Raw genomic sequence first — 23258 nt, forward strand, 5'->3', positions numbered from 1 at the left:
TGGGACTGTGTAACAGGCTCGCGTCACTGAGTCTGAGCATCTGCTGGTCGCATCTTGATATCAACGGATTCATTATCACGGTGGTTTATAAGATGACACCGGTCCATATGCTTGTTGACAGCCTGTTAGGACATTCTTGTCCACAAACGCTAGCTTCCGAGGGAGGATGCCGCCTTTTAGATATTCCTTCTCTTAACATATTGCCAAGAGCCTCTGAGAATGTTTCAGGTTGTGTGGCAAGAGTTCTTCCAGACGCGCTTTTGGCCCTTGATTGCAGTGAGGCAGAGGTGGGTGGGGGGACTTGTTTGAATGGACGACAGGAAAAGTAATGATTTGCTTGGGAGCCCGCACTGCAGGACAGGTACGCTCAAACCCCTGTACTAGCGTGGGGTGGGAATTTGCTCTTTTACTTGTAGATTCTGCTCTTCTATTTTAATTACTGCTAAATTCTCCATCTGTTTAGTTCCCTGGCCATTAATTGGGAGAAAGCTGCTTTACACATTCTTTCCTATGCTCATTTTGAGTCTCCAGCAGCGGTTCTTTTTTTTTTTCTCTCTTTTCTTTTTATAAATACAATCTTGGTCTGTGTTGGAAACTAAAATGACTTCAGGTCTCTCTTCCCTGCTGTGTGACTGTCGTTGCTGTTGCAAACCACTGTGTTGACAGGAACTCATCGTTGGTTCAGTAAAGCTTCATGGCAATTGAGAGGCTCTGTACCAGTGCTAATGAAAAGCCTTGGCATGGTTTCGGGAGGCTCGGGCATCAACAGGCACGTGGAGAGGTTGCAGGGCTAAAAATACAACTTGTCAGCTGCTGTGCTCTGAATTACAGCTGCATGCAATGCTTTCTCCTGTCTAACTTGTCTGCCAGTTTATTGCGAGGCAGAAGCAATATACTGAATTCTACAAAAACCTCCCCGCTTTCTCCAGGAACTAGAGTTTTGATAACTTTTCTTTTAAACTGAAGTGTTTGTGTGCAAGAATAGAGCAGTCAAGCACAGTGGGAGATGGGTAAGCATTACGCGCACACGCTTACGATTGCAAAAAGAAACTTTAGCACCAGTTTGTTGTTATAAAGTTGAACTAATGTTGGCTGTTTATAAAAAGGAGTGGACTTTGCAGGGTTATTTTCCTATTTAAACATCAGCAGGACACTGGGAAGCGATTACTGTGAGCATTTGAGTAAGTTGTGTTTGCTTAGTGTGCTTGGCAACGTTTCTTTCAATGAAAGTTTAACTTATTAAGCTATCCAAGTTCAATTTCAAAACTTTGGCCTTCATCAGGAAGGTAAGATGGCTGGAAAAAGAAAAAAAACAGTGTTTTTTTCCCCAGATATTGATGTATGTGATGTCGGTTGTCAGATCGCTGTTGTATATGTGGTCAGAAGTGAGTGTGTTTTATTATCTTTATTTAGAAAGACTTTGAAACATGGAATGGTAATTTATTCAAAGTCCTGTCATAAATGTTGCTTATTCCTAAGAGGACGGTTTTTGCTGGGATGATCCCAAAACATTAACAAATAGCTCAGTCTACAGCGGATAGCATTCTGTGCCTGTCTTTCTCCCACGTTCGGCTGAGCGTGTGCCAAATCTTTGCTGGATACTACAGATCTTCCAACTTCAACTCCACCTGTTGCACTGGCTTCAGCGATGCATCGGCAAGGCGGTAACGATTTCAAAATGCTTCCCAGTGTCTAAAATGGTGTGAAACTTTCTAGTTCCGACAGCTGTAAATTCATGTTAAAAAACCCAGAATCCCTGAAACTTGTCTATTAGCAACCTCAAAGCACGTCTTTCTATGCAGTTGTAAAATTGGCACTGACAAAAAAGGCTTTATTTGAGTGGTACACAAAAGTTTGTATGCAAACCTCAAATAGCCCCAAATTTGGTTTATCTGCAGCTTACTGTTTAGATTTTAATTAATTTTTTTTTTTCTTCCCCGGAGGCTGATTTGATACTTAAATTGAACTCAACAAGTGGTTCTCTTGTTGCTTCCTAAATCCTGGAGAAGTTGGGTTTTTTTCTTTTTCTTTTTTTTTGGTGGGTTTTGTTTTGTATTTTTAAACAATTTAAACAATATTTAGGCACAGGTCACTTCAAATGAGGTTGCAACAGTGTCACGCCGTTTGGTGGATTTACTAATTTTTAATGTTCTAGAGTCTACTGGGGACCTTTTCGTAACTAACGGTGTGGCCTTAAGCCTGAACGAAAAGGAATTTGTTTGCAACACCTGGCGTAGATTAGGAAGAGACTGTGTTTCACAGGGAGTGTTTTGGCTGGTGGTTTTAGTTTAAGCAGCATCCAGCTTCCATACCATGCCCCATCCAGTGACAGCACAAAAATGTGTGGCCATGTAGTAAACTAGATTAAAGGACTGGGCTGAAAGTAACCTCCTGAGTTACCTTTTGTTTTGTGGGAAGTCTTTTCCTTGCTCAATTTTTTTTTTTAATTATTTTTTTCTTTTTTCTCTCCTTTTCTCCCCTCTCTCCCCCTTCTCATCAAACGTGTTATTAATAAATACCTGCATCAGTGAGGAGAGAGAGAGACTGCTTTATGATATAGAGTGAAATATGGTTTAAATCAATTTTTCTCTGGTCTAATAAAACTGTGATACTGCAAGATCAAGGATTTGATGGGTCTAACATATTCAACTTTGAAGGAAGGATAATCCCACATGTTTCCATGCAATTCAGATGTTGCACAGCCTATGATGTTTTGTTCCCGGTGGGTTTTTTTGGAGTTTTTTTTTTATGTAAATAAAATCTAAACTCAGTGTGTTATTTTTTCAAGTCTTTAATTGTTTGTGCTCATTAGTGACAAGAATAGCATCTTGGAGAATCTTCTGAGCAACACAGAAATGGAGCATGTGTTCACGTTTAGAGTGCGATGTGATGTGATAGAGGGTTAATTGATGGATTAACTGTTCTGCAAGAGTACATAGATGTTTTCTCCTTTGATGTTGTGCTGTTCTGTGGTGTCCTTGGACAATTACTGCATGAGATGAAGTTTTTAGCTTGAAAGCTTCAACTTAGGTAGCCTTTAGAAAAGTTTGGTGTCATTTGATGTCAAAGTCTTGGTACCTTATTAAGTGTATATATATATAAGTGTGGGTATATATGTGTATATATAAACACACTCTGCATTCTGGGGTTTTATAAAGGAAACAACATAATGCTGTAATCAGTGGAGCACATTCTTGAGAGGTTTTAGATGCCCTAACTTCCTCCAAGTAAAACATAAGAAAGTTGATGTTTTTCACATGTTGATGACATAGAGGAAATAAAGCGCATCTCCTCGCTTCACAGCTTCATGGCGCAATTCTCAAAGTAGTAGTGGATGGATGATAATGACTTCTAGTTATTGGCTCCTCAGTGACTTTTATAAAATGAGTTGATGGTTTTGAATCTGATTCCTGCTGAGTGGATAATGTCTGTCGTGCAGTGCTGCTCTGCATTGCGAGTATTAGTCACAGCGAAGGAGACAGAAGAACCTGAGATGTCCTCAACAGTGAGTTACGTTCTGTCACCCAAGTGAGGTCTGTTGATGGTAAGGTTGACCCAGATTACACCTGGTAATTAATAGAAGAGTGACATAAGCAGAGAGTCTGGGTTTTAGGTCCCCTTTGTAAAGGAGAAAGAAATCTTCATTTTTTTTTGCATCTTCTTTAGTTAATTTTCCACTAGATGAGCTTGATAAAGGAGTCACCCGTTTCCACTTTGTGCTACTTTTATTGTAATGTTACAATGCTTTCTGTAAGTAGAAAGTGAAGGTTGCCCTAACTCTGAGCAAGTATTGAGTTACAGAACGAGGTGCCTAAGTTTAGTGTAGAAATGAAGCGCTTCTGTCAACTGTGCTTCAAGTTAGTGCTTGTTTGGTTGGGTTTTTTTGTCGGTTGGTGCTTTTTTTTTGTTGGTTTTGAGGAGAAGGCTGTTTTCCATAAAAAGCAAGTGCTTCTGTGGTCTAGTTTACATCTAGTTTTTAGAGAAGGTAGGTTTTTCCTCTAGTTTACCATACTCTGGTTGTTCAGCCCTCTCTTTCAGACACTCCTTCAAAGGCTAGTTGGATACAGGCACGATGTTCAATTTTCTTGCAATTCACTAATAAAATTTAAGGTGCCTTTGTTTTTTAAATTATTCACATAAGGCTTATATTGGGGGCATAATATATTTTTTTTAAGCAAGACTTCCATGTTTAGTATGTAGGAAAAACAGCCCTTCTCCTTTGCATGTAAATAATGTGGGTTAAATCGGGTTCATAAGACCCTATTAGATTTTAAGAGGGTAGACGTCTGCTTCTGTATTTAGTCATTATCGTTCATACCTGGAGGGAGTTACTTAAATGCACGTGGTCATTGCTTGCATGTATTTCATGTTTATTAACAATCCGCTGCAGGGTCTTGTTTATAAAAAGTTAAAATGCAATTGTGAATTGCTGACAGCGTGCCAGCATCTGGCGTGTTGAATGTGCCATGTTTGTCACGTTTCTGGATTGGAAATGGGATTTTAGGCTGCGGGTCGTAGCTTTTTGTATTAACATTTGTATTTCGTGGTGTTTTTAATAAGTAAAAAAAGATGTATAATAGGGAGGGCAGAATCCAGGACTTTTAAACTCCAAAACAGTCTGCAACAACTGGAAGTAGAAGAGGTGTAAAAACTGGTTGTAATAAGCTTACTGTGCTTCGAGAGGGGACACATGGCACTAATCCTTAGTCCAGCTGTGAGTGTGTGAAATGCTAGGCAGTGCATTGCAGTGGTGAATGGATTAAGTGTGTTCTGCCTTAGTCAGACTCCCAGTCTGGCTCCTGAAGGACGGCAGTATTTATTTCTTTTTCTCGACTATAGCATAGGGTTGGAATAGTTGTTTGGAATATCATTTCATCTGAAATGCCCTGGATGTTTTCCAGATGCAAAGCGAGAAGGCTTCCTGCTCTGAAAGTCCTGGGTCATGTCTTTGTTGCTGAAGCAGATGTAATTATTACATTGACATTGCAATCTTGATGTAAGAATCCTGACCGAGTCAGTGCAGCTCCATGCAGCTGATGAAACCTTAGGTGAGATGTGAAATAACGACACTGGCCTTCTACTTGATGTAAAAGTTTCCTTTTCTCTGCTGGCGTTTCTACATTGAAATAGCTATCTCAATCTAATAATTACATCTTTAGCAACGAAGACCCAGCCAAATAGTGCAAATGAAGGGTGGAGGAAAGGGACACGGTGCACAAACCAGGCTAATCAGATCAGTGACGGCCACACGTTGCTTGAGTTAGTTGTGTTTTAGTATAAGCAAACGCACTTTGCTCTGCCCTCCGTGACATCGCTTCCTTGTGTAATGCTAATAGGCTTGTACCCTTCCTTCTGCAGAAATAAGGGGTAGGTTTGGGGCAAAATCAAATAAATAAAAAACCCCGTGGATGCATTTTGTCACCTGTGTTCTAGAAGCCGGTTTAGAATTTGTATATTTTAATTTATACGTGGGGAAAAATGCCTGCATTCTTGTTTTTCTGTCTACCCTTCCAGCAGTGTGCTGCTTATATTTGTGGCCCTCTGATTTTGGAGACGAGCTACGTGTCTTTTGACTCCCAAAAATGGCAGCTAAGGATTTTCTTTGAACTGGTACTGTGGCGTTTGTGCCTTTTTCTTTTTTTTTTCTTTTTTCTTCTGTATTTGAACCATTTGCACTGTAGCATAGCCCTGGAGTTATTTCTTTTGGCACTTAAATTTGCTGAAATTGGAGTATAGAGAAGATGGAAAAACATTTAGTCACACTTCTCTAGATGAGTCGTATATCAGGAGTCCAGTTTCTTACTTGCAGTACACCTTGTCTAAGCTGCCAAAGGGATGGGGGAGTTGGGGTGGCTGAGATCATTCCTAAACCGTTTGCCGTAGTAAAATGTATGCCTTTTTGACTCTATTAAAATTTGTTTGTAAGGTAGCTTGACGGGGTAAAAAGCTTGTAAATTTAGTCTGTCTGGAAAGAAGCGCTGGTTATGGTTCTACTTAGCACACTGGGTTCTCCTCTTGGCTCTGCCATGGACCGCATGCCTCACCCATGGGCAAGACCCTTAATCCTCATCTTCCGTGGGCTTCCTTTCATTCTTTGCCTTGCGTACCTAGACAGCAAGTTCTTCAGGTGTGACAATCCTTCACAGTGTGTCCACGTTGTGTCTTTCAGGGTGCTAATCTCAGTTGTGGCTTTGTTACGGTAATATGAATGACGACAGTTCGTGTCGTGTAAAGCTTGTGTTGATTTTTTTTTTTTTTTTTAATTTCCCCCCGTAGTTCCTTTGTAGGGAACAGATTGACTTCCTTCTGATTTTGGACCCCTTTTATGATGAACTGAAAGCTTTTTAGACATTCATTTCCTTTCTTGTTTGGGAAAGGCAGATACATGTTGGGTTAAAACAATAATTAGGTTTGACTGCTTATACAGGTGGGGAAACCATGGGTAGACGAAAACTGAAGAATTAAGTCTCAGAGTGAACTGGGAAGAAAAGAATATTACATTTTTTCGCTTCAAGCTGCTGCTGAAGTTGAGGTGCACCATATTTTTCTAGTACCTCTCCTGCTTTGTGTTTCTGCAATATGAGAGTATTTGACAACGTTGTGGCCCCTGCTCTTGCATGTGCGTTGCAGACAGTTCGTTTCTTATGCCGGTAGGATGTTATTGAGACTCCCGTGAATATTTCAAGAGGTCAATAAGCCTAACTTGAAAAATAAAAGATGGCTAATAATTTGTTGTAGCTCTACATGAAAATATTTTGAAATCTTAAGTTTGTGAGTTTGTGGATGGCTAGGTCGATGCTTAAAGCATATGAGTAAAGCAGACGGGTGCGTGCCACTGTATTATTTTTTTTTAAGCACAAAACCACCTATAAAGTTCCTTCCCTCGAGCGTCGCGTGTACAAGACAGAGCAGCACAGAGACAGTGCTCTGCAAGTCTGCAGCCAGACGATATTCTGGCTGCAGCTGAACTGGGCAAAGAGGTTGCCTTAGTATTTTATTTTTTTTTTTCTTTAATCTACTTGCCTTTTTAAACCGAGATCCTTTTGACAGGATCGGCTCAAGGGACTGAACTATGTGGGCGGTCACGCTGGCAGATTTAATAAATAAATAAAATTCAACCAGGCTCAGCTTCAGGCAGAAAACAAAGCACATCTGACCCAGCCCAATACAAAGAGCATATCTAAATCAAGATCCCTCCTAACACAGCGTCGCTGGAGCTCGGTTTGCACAGAGTTTATGGTTTGGCCTGGAGTAGTGAGTTTGTCAGGGGAGTATGTCTACACCCTGCGCTGCCCCGGGAGTCTGGGGAACCCCTCCAGCTGCTCTGCCTTTTGCTGTTTTACAACCTTCCCTCAGCGCAGAGCATCACCACTTCTTTAATACGGTTTTTAGTCTCCTTTTTGGGACCTTTATCCTTGCTCACCTACCACACTATCACATACGTACATATCACACAATTCTGCAAACACCAGCATTCAACAGACACCGAGGAGAGTGACCGATTAATAACCGTGAGATCGTACCGAGCAGTAATTAGTCAGCTGCAAAAACAACAGAACCAAAAATGTTAAACAGCTCCTATGTAACTCATCTTTTAGGGCCCCAAATTTCCATTCTCTCTCAGATTTTCTTCAGTTTTAAATAATTATCTAGACTCCAAACCTTTTCCAAGAAAGCAAATGAGGCATTCTGGGGCTGAGATCCAAAACACGTTTCCCTTCTTGCACACACAAACTACCAGCCTATAAAAATAGGTACAAGGAGACTGATACAATCTGCTTTCTTTTGAATATTACCAACACAGTTCCAAATGTAGAGAGCCTCTTTCATTCTGGAGGTTTGGAAGTGACAACTGTTTTTTCTGGAAATGTCCTTAAATTCCACATTTCGGAGGGACAACTATATTATGTTTCTTCAGCTAGGCTAGCATTTGTATTTCATTGCTCTCTGTTCGGGACCCTTTGCACATTTAGATAAAGGATGGAACAGTTTTTGCCAGTTTATGATCTTCATTCATTTGCGATAGAGCAGAATTATGAGCGAGCCACATTCACCTCCAATTTAAAGGGAAAATAATTTCATGGGGAAAACATCACTCAAGCTCTTCTGTCCAACAGTGACATACTACCACATCTTAGTTTGGTACTAAGAGTCCTTTGGACTCAGTGTTGAAGTAAAGATGGTCACCGGTGGAGACCTTAGCAAAAAATTTTGGACCCAGGGGTAAAAACGTATCACATTTGCAGATGATGGCTGCCAGGTAAATGATGATAGAATGTGGTCTACCCTCTAAAGCAAGAATATCATCAGTTAATGAACAATATTCACTTACCTACCTTACTCAGACAGATCGATTGGAGCTAACCACGCGCTTTGCAAGTGTGTGAACTGCAATGCCATTGAAGAGAATGCTGGCGTTAATTTGCATTAACAGCAGAGTGCAGGCATGCCCCAAAGAGCGCAGGATCCTATTCCATCGTGTCCGTAAAAATCATACACTGACCACCAAAGACACGTGAAATCAATTTATCAAAACAGCTGTATTCAGTGGCATCATGGCACCTCTTTTAATTAACGCTTCCCTTCGGACCTTGGAAGAGTTGAGTCTTTGACTCAATTTGTAATATACTGTGATCATTTTAACTGAAAAATAAAGCAAGTCAGACTTTTTTTTTCCTGACCATTGCCTGACTTTTGACAATAAATGGAAGAAAAGTTAGTGAAATCCTGAACATGCTCTCTCTTCCATCAAATCCACTATTTTTGAACAGATGTTTGAGAAAAAGCTAAATTATCAGCAGCACCATGTCTTTGCCTCCACAATATTGAAAACCGGTTAGATGTCTATAATAATAATAAAGAAGAGAGCAGAAAATCTTCTTTCATGTAGTTCCGGCAGGAGAGGTGCTCCAGATTACTTGCAGGACAAACACTGACCTTGGAGAGAGAAAAGGAGCCATAAGGAATGAATTTAGTTTAATTGATGTTCTTGGCTAAAGCAAGATCATCTCCAGCAAGGAGTGATTTACAAAGCTTGGAGCAGATTACTGTATTTATTTGCTACATTAGAGGAGGCAAATTAAGTATCATCAGTGATATAAATGCAAGCAGAATATTACAGATTTAATGATCTTAAATAATCCTTTTCACCTCATCTGCTTTTTGCTCTCCTTCCTAACAAGCTCTCACAAAACCAAAATCTTGACTCTTTGACTGGAAGACAGTCACAAGACTTGCACAAAAATCAGAAGTCCTGTCCACAACTTGGGAGTAAAAACTTCCCTCAACTTCCCACCCTTTAAAGCCCAGTGTCATGTGGCAGGTTCCCTTTACCACGATGGTTTTACCTGGGAAGATTCTTAACTGTTAGAAGATAACCACGTCAGACTGTGGAACCTACGTTTGAGCCTTCCACATCTGGCTTGACTACGCTTTTGTTCCAGCGAATAACATTTGCCAGCAGCTGAATCCAGCACATGCTATTTCTGAGTTGTTTGCTGAATTTTACAAAGACGTTACATTTTCAAGGGTATATATTGTACGTTTGGTGGAGAGAGAAGTAAAATGCCTTTTTCCAGCTTTCTTAAGATTCGCGTCTTTTGGAGTTAACGTAACATCTGGAACTGGAACTAGAAATTGGAAACAATTCAGATCAGAAACAAGCATACCTTTGTCAAGCCTATATTTGTTCAAGTCCTGGAGAAAATCTGCAAGCCAAATTTTCCAAATGATGTAGAACCACTATTTTATCCGTTAAAAGTTTGGAACCATCATCACTGCATAATCTGCTATTATTGGCCAGACAGCTGTCTGCCAAACCAAGGAGGAATAAACTAAACTGCAAAAAACCAAAACCCCAGAAAAGAACCTTGCCCCCATTGGCATCGAGACTCTAAAAAGGGGACACTGCAGGGTTTTTTTTCCGTTCACGGATTGACCCGAACTGTTATTCATGACAAAAGTTGTGTTTAGATGTTCAAGGAAGTCACCCCTTTGCCTGCATTCTTCTAAACTAGCTTACGCAGAAACAGGACAAATCTGCAGTTTCCTCTGCAGTTTTCAAACTCTACTGAGCATAACATGGGGGTGGGGGGAAATCCATTCCTGCTGCATTTAAAATAACAACAGCAAAATTATTGCCATGTACTCTGCATCACAGAATGTGAAACATCCAAGTATGGTTTTTTTCCTGCCACATCCCCCATCCCTATTTTTAAGCACTGCCTTTGCGCTTACCCGTTTTGGCAAAGCCCAACGGCGATACCACGTAAGAGACTACTTCAATGCCACTTCTGCTTATTCTAAAATCAGAAAATACCAGAAATCTCAATGGGCAGGCTGTTTCCAATTTTTGTGGGTACCAGCAGAGTGCCATATTAATTCTCACAAAGAAAACCGTCATGAGTCAGCTGACGGGTAGCTCCAGTGTGGTTTGGGTATGGTAAACACTGTTACGGAATTGAAACGAGCGTCCTATGGTATTAGAGAAAATACAAGTTTGTACTTTAAAGAATCCTTAATCACAATATGAAACCTTCTCCCTGACAGGACAGTGAAAGTATTTGGTATTACAGAATCAGTGCGAAGAGGAGCGATATTTGAACAGGGTGGTCTGGCAGAACGGAAATCAAATCCTCATCTGTCAAGTTCCTTCCCAGACCCACCACCCCACGAACATCCATTCCTAACTCAGCTCTCTGGGTCCAACATAGAAACACAATCCGGTGAGGAATTCATGCACAGTCCAGTGAGGAATTCATGCACAGTCCAGTAAGGAATTCATGCATAATCCAATGAGGAATTCATGCACAGTCCAGTAAGGAATTTATGCACAATCCAGTAAGGAATTCATGCACAGTCCAATAAGGAATTCATGCATAATCCAGTAAGGAATTCATGCATAATCCAGTAAGGAATTCATGCACAATCCAATAAGGAATTTATGCACAATCCAATAAGGAATTCATGCACAGTCCAATAAGGAATTCATGCATAATCCAGTAAGGAATTCATGCACAATCCAGTAAGGAATTCATGCACAATCCAATAAGGAATTTATGCACAATCCAGTAAGCAATTCATGCACGGTCCAGCACCTTGCAAAGAGAGGGTAACGGTGTGGACTTCGCTAGCACCGCGCACGCAAGCACCACTGCTCGCATCAAGTTGAAGCCATTCATTTCTGACGTTCCACATCAGAATAGGTCGTTGCAAACAGGCTGTCTGAGCAGGCGATGAACAAATTTGTGTTTCAGCTAACCAGCCAAGATGTATAACAGGCTGAGGAGAGAGTATTTGTTCTTTAGTATCTGAACAGCTGTGGGTAACACAAGTCTGAGTTTTTATTTAGCAAACGCTTCGACTAGTGCTGCAGTAGTCATGCCAGTGGATTCTCATAAAACGACCGTGGACCGGCCATTGATGTGAATGTGCCTGCCATCAGCAACTGTATTTTTATGATGATATCTTCTTGGTGACTTGCTGAGTGACTTGCCTCAGAAGGTGGTCCCTGGAGACTTCTGAACTGAGCTTCTAGCTGAGGTAGGGCCACTGTGGGCTTTTGTGTGAGAGACACTATAACGTGATACTCCTCTTCCCTCAGTGCAAGTAATTCGTCATTAAAGGTGGCCTGTACAGTTAGTTTTTTGGACCCAGGGTTACAAATTGTAAGTGCTTACAGCATCTTTCACCCTTAGGGATGGCAGCGTAAGGACCGTAGGTTTGTACAGCTGGAGGAGGTGCGTGTCCGGGGGGGTACTCCGATGGATCCGGAGAGGTTTGCTCATTACGACTTGAGACAGCAGCTGGTGTGTGAGGCCTGTGACAGCCTTCCTTGTATCACACCCTTCTTCATGTAACGTCAAGGGGGTTTGGAGGCTGGCTGTGGTGCGGGTCAGTAGATCACCCATACGGATGTGATGGGTTTCCCTCTACTATCCAGTTCCTCCGTTTGGACCTGGTGTCGGACTCAAACATCCCAGCGCAGACCTGTGAGGTCCTGCTGCCTGGTTGTTCTTAAAGAGTGGGAAAGTTTTCACCTTCCTCGTGGGGTTTACTGTCTATATTTAGACTGGGATTTTCAGTGGACCTTGGGAGCTTTGGCTGTCATCACTGAAGTTTGATGGAAGCTGTCAGTTTAACCTCCCTTGGAGTTCAGTGCAGGTTCTAAGCTCCAACCAGCACCGAACTCACAAAGTTGACTTTTAAGATTGAAGGATGCTCAGCTTAACAGCCGTTTTCAAATCTTGTTGGTGTCTGTCCGGAGCCAAACTGCCCCTAATCCCCAATAGACGGTGTATTTGCATTTAAGCTGTCGTGCGCATTGTGGTTCTTGAGTAGCAAATTGCGGCAGAACCCGCAGAAGAATAAGCAAATTGTTGTGAACAATATACTTCTGCTTTTGGGAAAATCCCATGTATGTTTTAACCTCTGTAAAATGCTCGGGTGAGGGCCTGAGGTCAGGAAGAGGTGGGGGTTCAGCCTGCAGAGATATTATCTGTTTAGCATTAGCTAGTCGGGATTGCATGAGGCTGCAGTCCTCACAACTGTTTGGCTGAACCCCAGTTGTGCATTGCACAGGGAGAGATTGCCAAGAGCCAGTTTTGCAATAATGTTTAGAAATTTCCTTTGACAAAACAGACCAGATGAAAAGTGCTTTATGCTCTAGTGAATCTGTGTTCTCCTCTAAAGAAAACGGTTAAAGTGCTTGCGAGTCTTATCCAACGAGCATCTCAGCGACTTGGTGTAAATGTCCCCAGATCACGGCTGATATTCTGGTTTTTGTTTAGTTTTTCAGCGGATCTCTAAATAAGTTCTGTATGCTGCTTGGTGGTCCGTGTAGTGTTGGCTGCTCGCATGGACTTGGCTGTCCTGCTTTCCAGCTGCTAAACTGTGTTAAAAGAAGATGAAATATGCTGTTCCATGTAACCAATTGCAGTATTTGCTAGAGGGGTATTAAGGACAGTCTGAGAGAGCCATTGCCTTACGCACCAGGAGGGGAGTTCATGTGGCGTGCTTAATGGGTGGTCTGTGGGAAAAGACAGAAAAGTTTGAGGAACCCTCCTCTAAAATAAAGTGTCCATAGAAAAGGGAGCTTGAACAGACATAGCTTCCTTCCAGCCTCTGCGGAGGTGGAAGTGCGTTGAATTATGCACACTGAATCCAATCGTTTGGCTTTTCTGGTATGTGAAGATTTTTACTTGAAGTAGGTAATATAACCAGAAACAGGGCAAAACAATAAGAAGTACAGAGTCTGCTGTTGGGGAGTTTTAAAACATTTTATTGCCATCCCAGGCAGTCTGAACAAATCCTAAGTTTCCTAATTTGTATAAAGCACCTTTGCTGGACTTCTTCAGAGCATGCTCTTCAGAAAAATCCTTTGGCGTCTCTTGACCGAGTGAAATGAACTAATTCAGGCCAATGGAGATGAAATGGTATATAATCAGTGCTATATTTTGTTGTTACTGCTAACATTATTATTTAAAATCTGTAAGTTGCCAAACAAAACCAACAGTCTGAAGTAAATCTCTTGTCTTCCTAACACCCTGTCATTACTGGGGGGGGCAACCCTGCACAACCCAGAATTTTTTGTCTTCGATTTCAAGACAGACAGATGAAACTTGTCGCTGAGGCAGGAATTAATTGTGCAGAAGCCATACCTGGGGAACGGCTATCCAGCTGCTATTAAAAATCACCGGTGGCAAGCAATTCTGCAGCTTCTGTAGCGTGCTCTGGAATCTTCAGTGCACGTTTCTCTCTGCATCATCTCTGCGTTCCCTTCCCCAGCAAGGAAAAACCCAAAGCTTACCCTGATCTGATTTCTTTAGTCTGTCCTTTCTCCAGTGGCTAAGAATTAATGATCTTCAGCCTCTCATGAAAGCGCTTACTGGTTGGACTGTTGGTTTACTCTTCTTTATCTCACTGCCTTCCCAGCTCCGCTCTTAGACGAGAAGAACAAAACTTCATGTTTTCTAAACCCACTTTTTTTTTAATGCTTTTCTGTGGACCCTTTCCAGCTTGCTGCTGCTAAACCAGATGTCCTTTAAACTTCTATAATTTATCTACATAACAGCCCCCCCCCAATATATTTGTGGCTAAAGCCGTGTCACTTCTTGTAGGTACATTGATGGATGAACAGCCTCCCTTTTACTATAGCCTGATGGCAAATAGATCACTGAGATCCCAGCTGTCTTCTAGTATTCAGCAGTTATACTCAAGATAATACTTAGCACATATAAATAAAACTGGCACCAAATATATTTCTTCATATGGGATACTAGTGTGGATTGCATTGCTTTGCACTGGTTTGTGCCTGGTGTGAGCGTGTAAACAATTTAAAATATAGTCTGGTAAAGAGTAAAATCTACAAAAATTGCCTGGCATCTGCTGCACACAATGTGTATAAATGTGGGGTATTCTTAGTGATTTAAAATAACAGTCCTGTCTCCCCCTGAATTTCAGACCTTGCTTCTACCTAAAATCAGATACAATGGAAATGAATCCTCCTTACTTGATAACCAGAACGCTTTGTTTCATGGTTTGGAGAGGGAAATTCCTATCAAATGGATTGAGTTGGAGGGTTAGAGGAATGGGATGGAATTTGGGGAAGGAGTATATTTCCCTCTTAAAGTAGTACTATAAACCAGGTGCCATCACTGAACAGCCGTTCCGTCGGCGTTCGCTGACCCGCACTCACTCCCGGTTCAGAGGGAGGAGAAGTCTCAGCCGTGTCCGGAACGAAAGGCTGAGCGCATCGTGGAGCCTTCTGCTGGAAGATCTTCAAATGCCTTGCTCAAGGCTTCGTGGCAGCCCTTTGAGACAATTAGCAGCAGAAGGAAGGGTCTGTTTCTAGCGGGTAGAATGATTTTTACAAATCGTTGGGCTGAAGCACCTGCTCAGGTTCGCTGAGAGGGTATATGTGGGAGCGAAACCCCGGAGCCCTGATTTTTTCACTCCTGTGCTCTCCAAACTGCTACCACCTGCCTCCCTGTTGCAGCAAGAATATTCCACAATCTAGTAATTACTCTGGGAATTCACCTTCTCTACAATAATGTGTTTTGAGGATGAAAGCAATAGCCCTCTATTCTTTGGAGGACTGTACCTGGCAAGTTTAAACTCAGGCTGTGTATGTGCAGTTAGTACAGGAAGATCAACATTTTATCTATCTTTTGAAGTTGGTGTTTTCAGATTCTTTGCAGCAGCTGCCAGTAAAAAGGACCGGGGTCCAGAATGCAGAGCTTAGAGTATTTAAGACAGACGCTTTTTTTTCCTGCTAAATATATAACGGTTGCATTAAAAGAGTGAAATAAACTTCCGTGCATCTGTGGGATTTGTGCGTGCCGTGTTCCCTTCTTGCTTGGCAAGGTCTCAGGTGGGGTTTTGCAGTTGTGCTTGATTTTAGGAGACAGGTTTGGCGACACTCTTGATTATCTTCCATTCTCTTCCATGCCTGAATCTCTCTCCTTTTTATCTTCTTTCCTGCACCTTTACGGTTCCAGTAGTGTCTGTATGTCCTGGCACGTGAGCTTCCCGCTGCCACCGGCTGCTGTCTCTCTCCCCTTGAGCTAAGCCGTGAAAAATGGGGTGACAGCATGTGGAATAACTTCCTTCCCTCAATGTTTGGAAGGAGCCTTACGCTACACGTCAAAGGTCTAAGCCTCCTTATGCTCCAAAGGAGTTAGAGCTGGACCAGAGGGATCACTTTGTGCTCTAGAACTGGTTTCTCCGACTAATTTGTGGCTGCTAGGAGCCTACCTACACGGTCTTGTTTCTGCATAGCAGCTATTTTTAAGTATAGAAGGCTGATGCGTGCTTACTCCTTCTCCTGTCTTAGACTTTCCGTAAGACCGTACACCCTTGGGGGCAAAAGTTTTGACACGTTTGTTTTCTACCATCTTGTGTGCCTGCGGCAGGGGTGGGGGGGTTGTTTTTGTTCCTCGGTAATGAATGTTTTTGCGGTTTGGGACATTGACTGCTGCAAGAATTATATGCTATTCTCTCTGTCCAGCAGTACAGATGGCTTAACCACAGAGGTCCCCTATGCGTTTGTCCTGTTAAGAATTGAAATAATATTTAAAATATAAGTTGTTGCACATACTGTAATTTTGGATGGCTATTTTAGCTTGTATGCTTATTAAAATGAGATCTTCATTTTATGTTGTGTACCAGGCTCCCAAGGTCCTCGGTCACTTTTCTTAAAAGCGGTTAAACCTTTCCATGACCTTTAGCCTAGTTAACTGGTTTAAGAATTGTTAAGGAAGGCTTTTCTCCTGTGCTATACATAGGATTTGTGCGTGTTCTGCACTTCTAGTGCTTTCAAGAATCATGCACGTGCCCCAGTATTCTCATGTCTTTCTATTTTGGCTTTAAGGGGAGGGAGACAAAATATAGGCATGTCAGCAAGTATGAAGCAGTAGTGTAAATATAACTTTTTAAAACTCTCTTGCTCAGCTTGTCTTCGAACTGTTGCAGCTTTGCAGCTAACCAGCAACTGATGACAAATGCTCTGTCGATTGTAGTTCATGATCGTCTTAGTCTTAATATGTAAATGAGTTGAGCCCCGTGAAACTGGTTTTCAGAACTATTACTGAAACGAAGAGCAAAGATCATATAATGCAATTTTTAGTTGTTTGTCCCACGTCACTTTGCTGGGGCTAACGGGTGCCCCTGAAGGACTTCATAAAATTTAAGTGCTATAGATGGGATTGGTACAATTGAAACAAAAAATGAAAGTTAATGGCTGAATTCAGAAGCCTGTTCTTTGGAAGGTCGTTACAGCCGGGCAGATGGCAGTAGACTTGCCATACTTCACGGAGCTTATGTTTTTAACAGAGGTGGATGGAGGGCAGAGGAGAAGAAAGATTATTACTGCCTTTTTATGTATGGGGAAGCGCAGAGGAGTCCAAGCCTCAGTGCATTTAAAACAAATGCTTTTTGGTATTGCTTGCGAATGTGATAGAGGTGGTGGTAAGGGAACTGTGGTAGACGTGCTAAAACTGATACTGCTTATAGTGGTCAACCAAATGAATCATACATAAAGGGTACAAATCCTCCAGTCTTACATTATGTCTGCACAAGACAGCTTTCCCGATGCAGGTAAAACAATTAAAATTCAGTAATTAAACACAGACAAGAAACAGAAGATTTGCCCAAGAGCATTCAGGAGATGAAGAGGAAAGCTGGACGTTGAACCCATGCTTGATTCCTAACCAGCTCGATCAGGAGCGTTTCCTTTTCTCCAGTTAATAGACTGACGAGAAGCTCTATTTTCACACCGTTGTGCAATAAGCCTCCGCGTGGATAGCTCCATTGTCAAGTCAAGGGGGTGTTTTCCAGTTAGCAGAAAACCACTGGAAAATTGGTGGTTTTTTTGAATAGAAATAATATGTCTTTCTAGACTGAAGTATTGTTGATCAAGTACTGCATGATCCAAATGAGACTGTAGAATTGCTGCAAGAAGTCTGTAACTTTCTACAGTTCAGGCTGTTATCTGTTTAGAGTCCATTTGATAATTTGTGGGATTTCAGGTTCTTTTTTTGCTTTGTCAAAGGATTGTGAACTCCAGCTATGTACAGAGGTTTTAAATATTGCCTATTATGGAAAAATATGAACTGTTCTAATTTTAGTGAAAAAGAATACAGCTGCCTTTTTTTTTTTTTTTTTGTAACTACATTAAAATGTTGTCCTTTCAATTGGGTGGTAATAGACGGGATATAAACAATTTGTCCTCCACATTCATCATTCATCCTGTTAGTGTTTATTCTCTTCTCTTTTCAAAATAGAAGCTGGTGTTTCCCTTTTCAAGCAATTTGCAGTTGTCGGGAGCATTGCTGATCAAAATAGAGCGTAACACTAAGTGTTCCTTTGAGAGTCTCCTAACTTTCTAACCATGGAATAACATCTCAAGCAAGGGCTATTGCCTCTTGTTGTGTAACAGATAAGCTCATTTCAAGGTCAATGGTAATCAAAGTTGTAGCTAATTTTTCTTGGGTCTCTTCCATCCTTCTTCTCAGAAGCTGCTGTTAACTGGCCTTCCCGTTTGCCTTGTCGAGAGTTGTGCGGTAAAGAATTAAACGCACCAAGGGTAAGAGTGTTCTCTGGACCTTCGAGCCCAGTTCAGGATTGAGAAGACGGCATGATTTGAAAGGAGATTGGTCTGCACGTTCTTGGAAATAAGCCTTTGATTCTACACACATGTGGGATTCAAAATAAACAAACCCGCACCGTGGATCGGTGGGATGATCTCTAGGACGGTTTGTTGATGGCACAGCAAATCAAGTTTTTGGTCAATGCCATTTGTTTTGTTGCTTTTTGAGCTTTCTTTGTTTCTCATTCTAATGCCTTTAAAAAACCTGTTGGTTATAATCCCATAGAGTATGAATGTGCATTTTGAATTGCTAAACTGTTGAGTTTAGTAATTCTATGAAACTAAATGCTATGCATCTATCCTTCTAGAAGGGCATCTGCTTTCTTGGTTGCCTCTGTTGGATTTACTGCTTACTAACTGGGAAAGTGGGAAATTTGAAAAGTTCTGTGAACTTTTCTTGGGACATCTTGGAGGTTGTATTTAGTCGAAGCTGCAGAGTTACCAGAGTTAGCTTTGCCTGCTTGTGAGCCATCACATTCTGACCTGATGTGATAAATGCAAGGCCATGGAAACAGAGCTTTTAATCACTATTCTGACTTTTGCATTATTTTTAAATTTGGGAGAGCCTGTGTTTCTTCAGCAGCATTCCAGGCGAGAATCAGTGCTGAGAACTACCAGTTACTTGTTTCAATCACTGGTTTTGGTTTTTTTTTTTCATACCAGTAATACTCTAAAAGGGCTCTGCAACCATTTTATAAAATTTGGACTGAATAAAATAGGCTGGTGGGGAGGAGCAGAGAAGTGGCTATGGTTTTCAAAATCAGAGTTCTGCCTTGTCTCTTTTAGTTTTTCCAAAGGAAACTGAATACTCATTTGTTCTTAAAAGAGGTAAACTCTGGCCACTTTCAATAATCAATCAGTTTACAGCAGTGCGTAATCGCGGTAAAATTTTAACACAATTGCAAGCGGGGCAGCGTGATTTCCCCGCTGGGTGTTCGTGGTCAACACAATGCGGCTGCACTTCAATCAGGACGCCTCTGAAGCACAGAAGTGACAGAGAACACAGCGGTTAATGTGTTATCTGTATGCTGCTGCCCTACTGTGTGCATCAGTGGGGAAGAAATCTCTTGAAAGGGATGGGGAGCTGGGGTAATATTGATACTGATTGGATTAGACATTGTTCATGTCTGATCTTTGGTTAAGAAGCTGTTGAGTTCCTCTGCTGTTGATTAGACTTGATATTTCAGGTTCCTCTTTCCTTTGTAGTAGCATTAATAATGGCTTCAGCATGGAAATGTCTAGATGAAAATCCGTCTATTCATATTCCTCAAAACGCATTTTTAGGACAATATTTTTTAAAAAATTTGTACATGGACTTTTTACGGCTTTGATCTTTGGCCGGATACGGGGCTGGTTTTGTGAGGCAACGTGCATAACTTGAGAAGTTCTCTGCCCCAGAGAACTTGTGACTTAAACAGAGCCTGCTAACATCAAACTTTGCCAGTGTTCAAATGGTTTGGTACAATGCCACTTAAAATAGACATGGTTATGGGGAATCAATGAGTTGCAGAGAAGAAAACAAGCACTTCGCGTTCTAGACATTTTTCTTCTGTTTTCAATAACTAACCTGTTGGGCTTTCGTGATACTATTCCTCGTATTTCTAAAGACGACAGAGAGGAGGACTTGGCAAGTAAGGAAATGAGATAGGAGTGATACTGAGACTTCATTTCTTTACAAATAATTCTCCTCAAGCTGTGCAAACTTTCTTGAGTTAAATATTGTAGAAGACAAAGATTACATTTTCAGTGAAGCATTCATGACAACAATTGTCTGTGTCTTTGCTGTCCAAGATCCTCACTAAAACCAGCAGCTGATTTAAATTTTCCTTATTACTTTCATCAGCATAGACTTCCTCCAAAAAAGAAAAATAAAGCCATCTCTTTCCTGACTTGGGGAAAAAAGAGGCCATGCAGAATAATAATAAAAAGGCTGAATTTTTATGCATGTTCTTAAGTTCATCTGAAGCTGAGTTGCAGATTCTAGCTGAGGTCCTTGGCCTGCCCATAAATATGTAGGCTTTTGTCAGAGATGTACTTGACTTTGGCCCGCGCAGTGGCACACGCTCTCCAGCGGGCACATAACCGCAGCCAGTGTTCAGGAGAAAGGCAATAGCATGTGGCAGGGCTGCCGGCACAGCAGACCTGCAACTCGGACCTCCTATACACTGTCGTCTTCTAAAAGTGCAGGAGGAATTGAATCTGAAAGGCTATCAAGAGCTAACTCTCATGCATTATGTACAGTAACATGAATGTGAAACTAAAGGTATTTATATCCCAGGCTTGAGGCCACGGAAGATGAAATAACGTATCTGTTGTTGCTGCTCTGTTCTGTGTGTTGTTCCTTGAGTTGAGTGGCAAGTGTTTGGACCTCTTCTGGGTGCAGGCAGGAGGCAGCAGCATCAAGGGAGATGTTTGTGTGTGAAGGCAGGCGTCAACAGTTGACCGGTGCAGAACTGCCGCTTGAGTTGGAAGAATTGGGGGGATGAGGGAAGGGTGCCGGGGTTCAAGGTGACCAGCGGTAGGGGCAAATGAAAATAGCTCTTTGTTTGATGACGTAAGATCCCCACCAGACTTTGGCAATCAGAGGAGAAGCTGAGGGAGCTCCGTTACTTCCAGCATCTAGTGGCTTTGTCTGAAATCCTGGTATTCTCCTCATCTGCCGGTGGGCACAGCTGTGGCCGGTACGGCGGCATCCTTGTACTTGGCTGCTGCCTTCCCAACCATATCTGCAGGTAACTATTTTTCTTGTTTACTGCTGGATGAAGAAGCAAGCCTACACATTCAGGAGAGAAATGAAGTGGTTAACTTGGCCATCAGTCTGGCTGGTATGGTTGGGAAGGAATGTTCTGCAGTATGTCTGCTTAATGTCCTCTTCTGGAAGAAGCGGTTGGGCCGAATCGTGCCTTTGTCTCTGTTTGAAGCATGCGTCCTCCCCCCAGAGTGGGTCCTTCAGAGGATCTTTACAATCTCCCTCTGCTAGAGTTTTGTAATAATCTGCGTGGGGAGCGGAGGGGAGGGGTTGTAGGACTCAGACCTTTGCACCTTCCTCTCCCTCTCAGAGTGTGGAGGGACAGCCTCAATTGCAAGCACAGATTTATTTCTCTCTGAGTATAATAGCAGATGAGATCTGGTATGGCAGAAAAGTCATCTTGTCTATGCTAAAATCTCTGCTATTGTCACTACTGCTGCTGTATGTCTTACTGTCAGATCCAACTCAACGAGGTTAATTTCCTTGCTTCTCATGAGTCTCTCTCCCCACCTCCTTCCTTTCTGTCTGTGAATGCCAGCATCATCCGCCGAGGTCGTGTCGTTGTCCCTCTGAACCTCACACACAAGAGGTCTAGAGCTTGTGCAGGTACTGCTGGAATATCTCTACGGCTGTCTTTTGACATGTCTTTACGCTTCCCATCCCTTTTGCATCAATCATGAGTTAGTTCCCCTTTCAAAGCCTGTTCCCTGTCATTCAGGACTAGGACTCCAGCTTCCACCACCCACTTAGAGCTTCAAACAGCAAGAACCGTTGTCCTTTTGTTCTGGCTGCCTCTTCCTGCTAACAGCAGCTCCCCCAGACTTCCACAACCCAACATCATCCTCTTCCTTCAAACTCTCCCTCGAATTTCTCTCTCGTTGTGGTGCAGGGGAGAAGACAGTCGTTCTGAACCTCTGGCACAGGCTTTACCATCTAGGAGGGCACTGGGTAGGAGCATTTCAGGGTGTTGTGTCCAGTACTGTTAGCTTCCAGCCTGCTACTAAAAGGCATCAGAACTTGCCTTCTGTGTGTTGTTACTACTTCAACTTGGTGAACCAAGCTTTTAAGCCATGAAGACTTCATTTGTTCTAAACCGGAGTTTATGGGTTGACAGAAGGTATTGTTGAAGGGCCTCAGTTTGAACTCTTAACTGTGTTGAAGATGCTATCCGTATCCCATAGATACAGAACTGGGCCTGCTCTTCCCTCTGTCTTTTACTCCTTTGTCTGACATGGGGAAGGAAGAGGTTTTGGGGTACTGTGCGTTTTTCTCCCCTGTGAAACTTCCACGTTCCTTCTGCTATGCTGCCTGCCCGCCAACCTGGGAGAAGAAATCCTCCTCCGCCATATTCACACTCAGTGCTTTAACATCTGTAGATGCCAATAATACTAACATGTTTTTGTTTTTTTCTTCTGTAGCATCTCCCTTTCTGCTGTTTGCCAACCGGCGGGATGTTCGACTCGTGGATGCTGGAGGCACGAAGCTGGAGTCCACTGTGGTGGTCAGTGGTTTAGAGGATGCTGCTGCGGTTGACTTCCAGTATTCGCAAGGCATCGTTTTCTGGACAGATGTGAGTGAAGAAGCCATCAAGCAAACTTACATTAACCAAACTGGGAATGTGGTGCAGAACGTCATCATTTCTGGTCTGGTTTCCCCGGATGGCCTGGCATGTGATTGGATTGGGAAAAAACTTTACTGGACGGATTCAGAAACCAATAGGATAGAAGTAGCTAATCTCAATGGAACATCTAGAAAAGTCCTCTTCTGGCAAGACCTTGATCAGCCCAGGGCAATAGCTTTGGATCCTGCTCATGGGTAAATATTAATTTGACTTAAATGCTTAAATGGATACAGTGGTGATTTATGTTGAGTTTTTATTTCTGAAAAAGAAACATAGCCTTTTGTTTCAGTTTACATTTTCCCAAGGTATTTTTCTCAAGATCTGTAGCTGAACATATGTTTGAGCTTAAATATTTTGTGGCAAGAAATGAGAGCCCAGACATAGAGCCAAAAAGAAAAATACAGCTGTTCTTAAGTGCCAAGCCAAATATTCAACCAGTGTGATTGGCTAACTTATTCCATTGCACTTCTGAAAACTAATTAATTTTCCAAGCCTTTTTTATTGTTATTTTCTCACTTATCTTGTCTGGTAAGTTAACTTTCATTGGATATGTGTTGTCTATTTAATGTATCTAGTCAGCAAGGCGTGAGCCGAAACAGGTGTTCTCACTTGCTATGCTCTGGTAAACAAAATCAGGATATTTTTAAGTGGTGATGTTGAATAATCCTGTTTGTGCTGGCAAGTAAAAGAACCCAGGTGAAACCGGGGACTCTCGATCCTGTAAGGTGGCCAGGTTAGGAGGT

The 23258-nt window shown here is 42.1% G+C and overlaps 1 protein-coding gene across 2 annotated transcripts in view; it reads left to right on the forward strand.

The window, feature by feature from the left end:
* Window positions 1-23258, forward strand: part of LRP5 (LDL receptor related protein 5) — a 170334-nt gene that overhangs the window by 12380 nt on the left and 134696 nt on the right. The window contains exon 2 of one of the 2 annotated variants that reach the window (XM_059826158.1): window positions 22313-22709. In XM_059826158.1, coding sequence (XP_059682141.1) covers window positions 22313-22709 — 397 coding nt within the window. Of the gene's footprint in view, window positions 1-22312; window positions 22710-23258 lie in introns of those variants that run through there. The other variant, XM_059826159.1, reaches the window with a different exon arrangement.

Source organism: Gavia stellata, chromosome 17 (assembly GCF_030936135.1).
Source record: "Gavia stellata isolate bGavSte3 chromosome 17, bGavSte3.hap2, whole genome shotgun sequence".
NCBI classification, from domain to species: domain Eukaryota; kingdom Metazoa; phylum Chordata; class Aves; order Gaviiformes; family Gaviidae; genus Gavia; species Gavia stellata.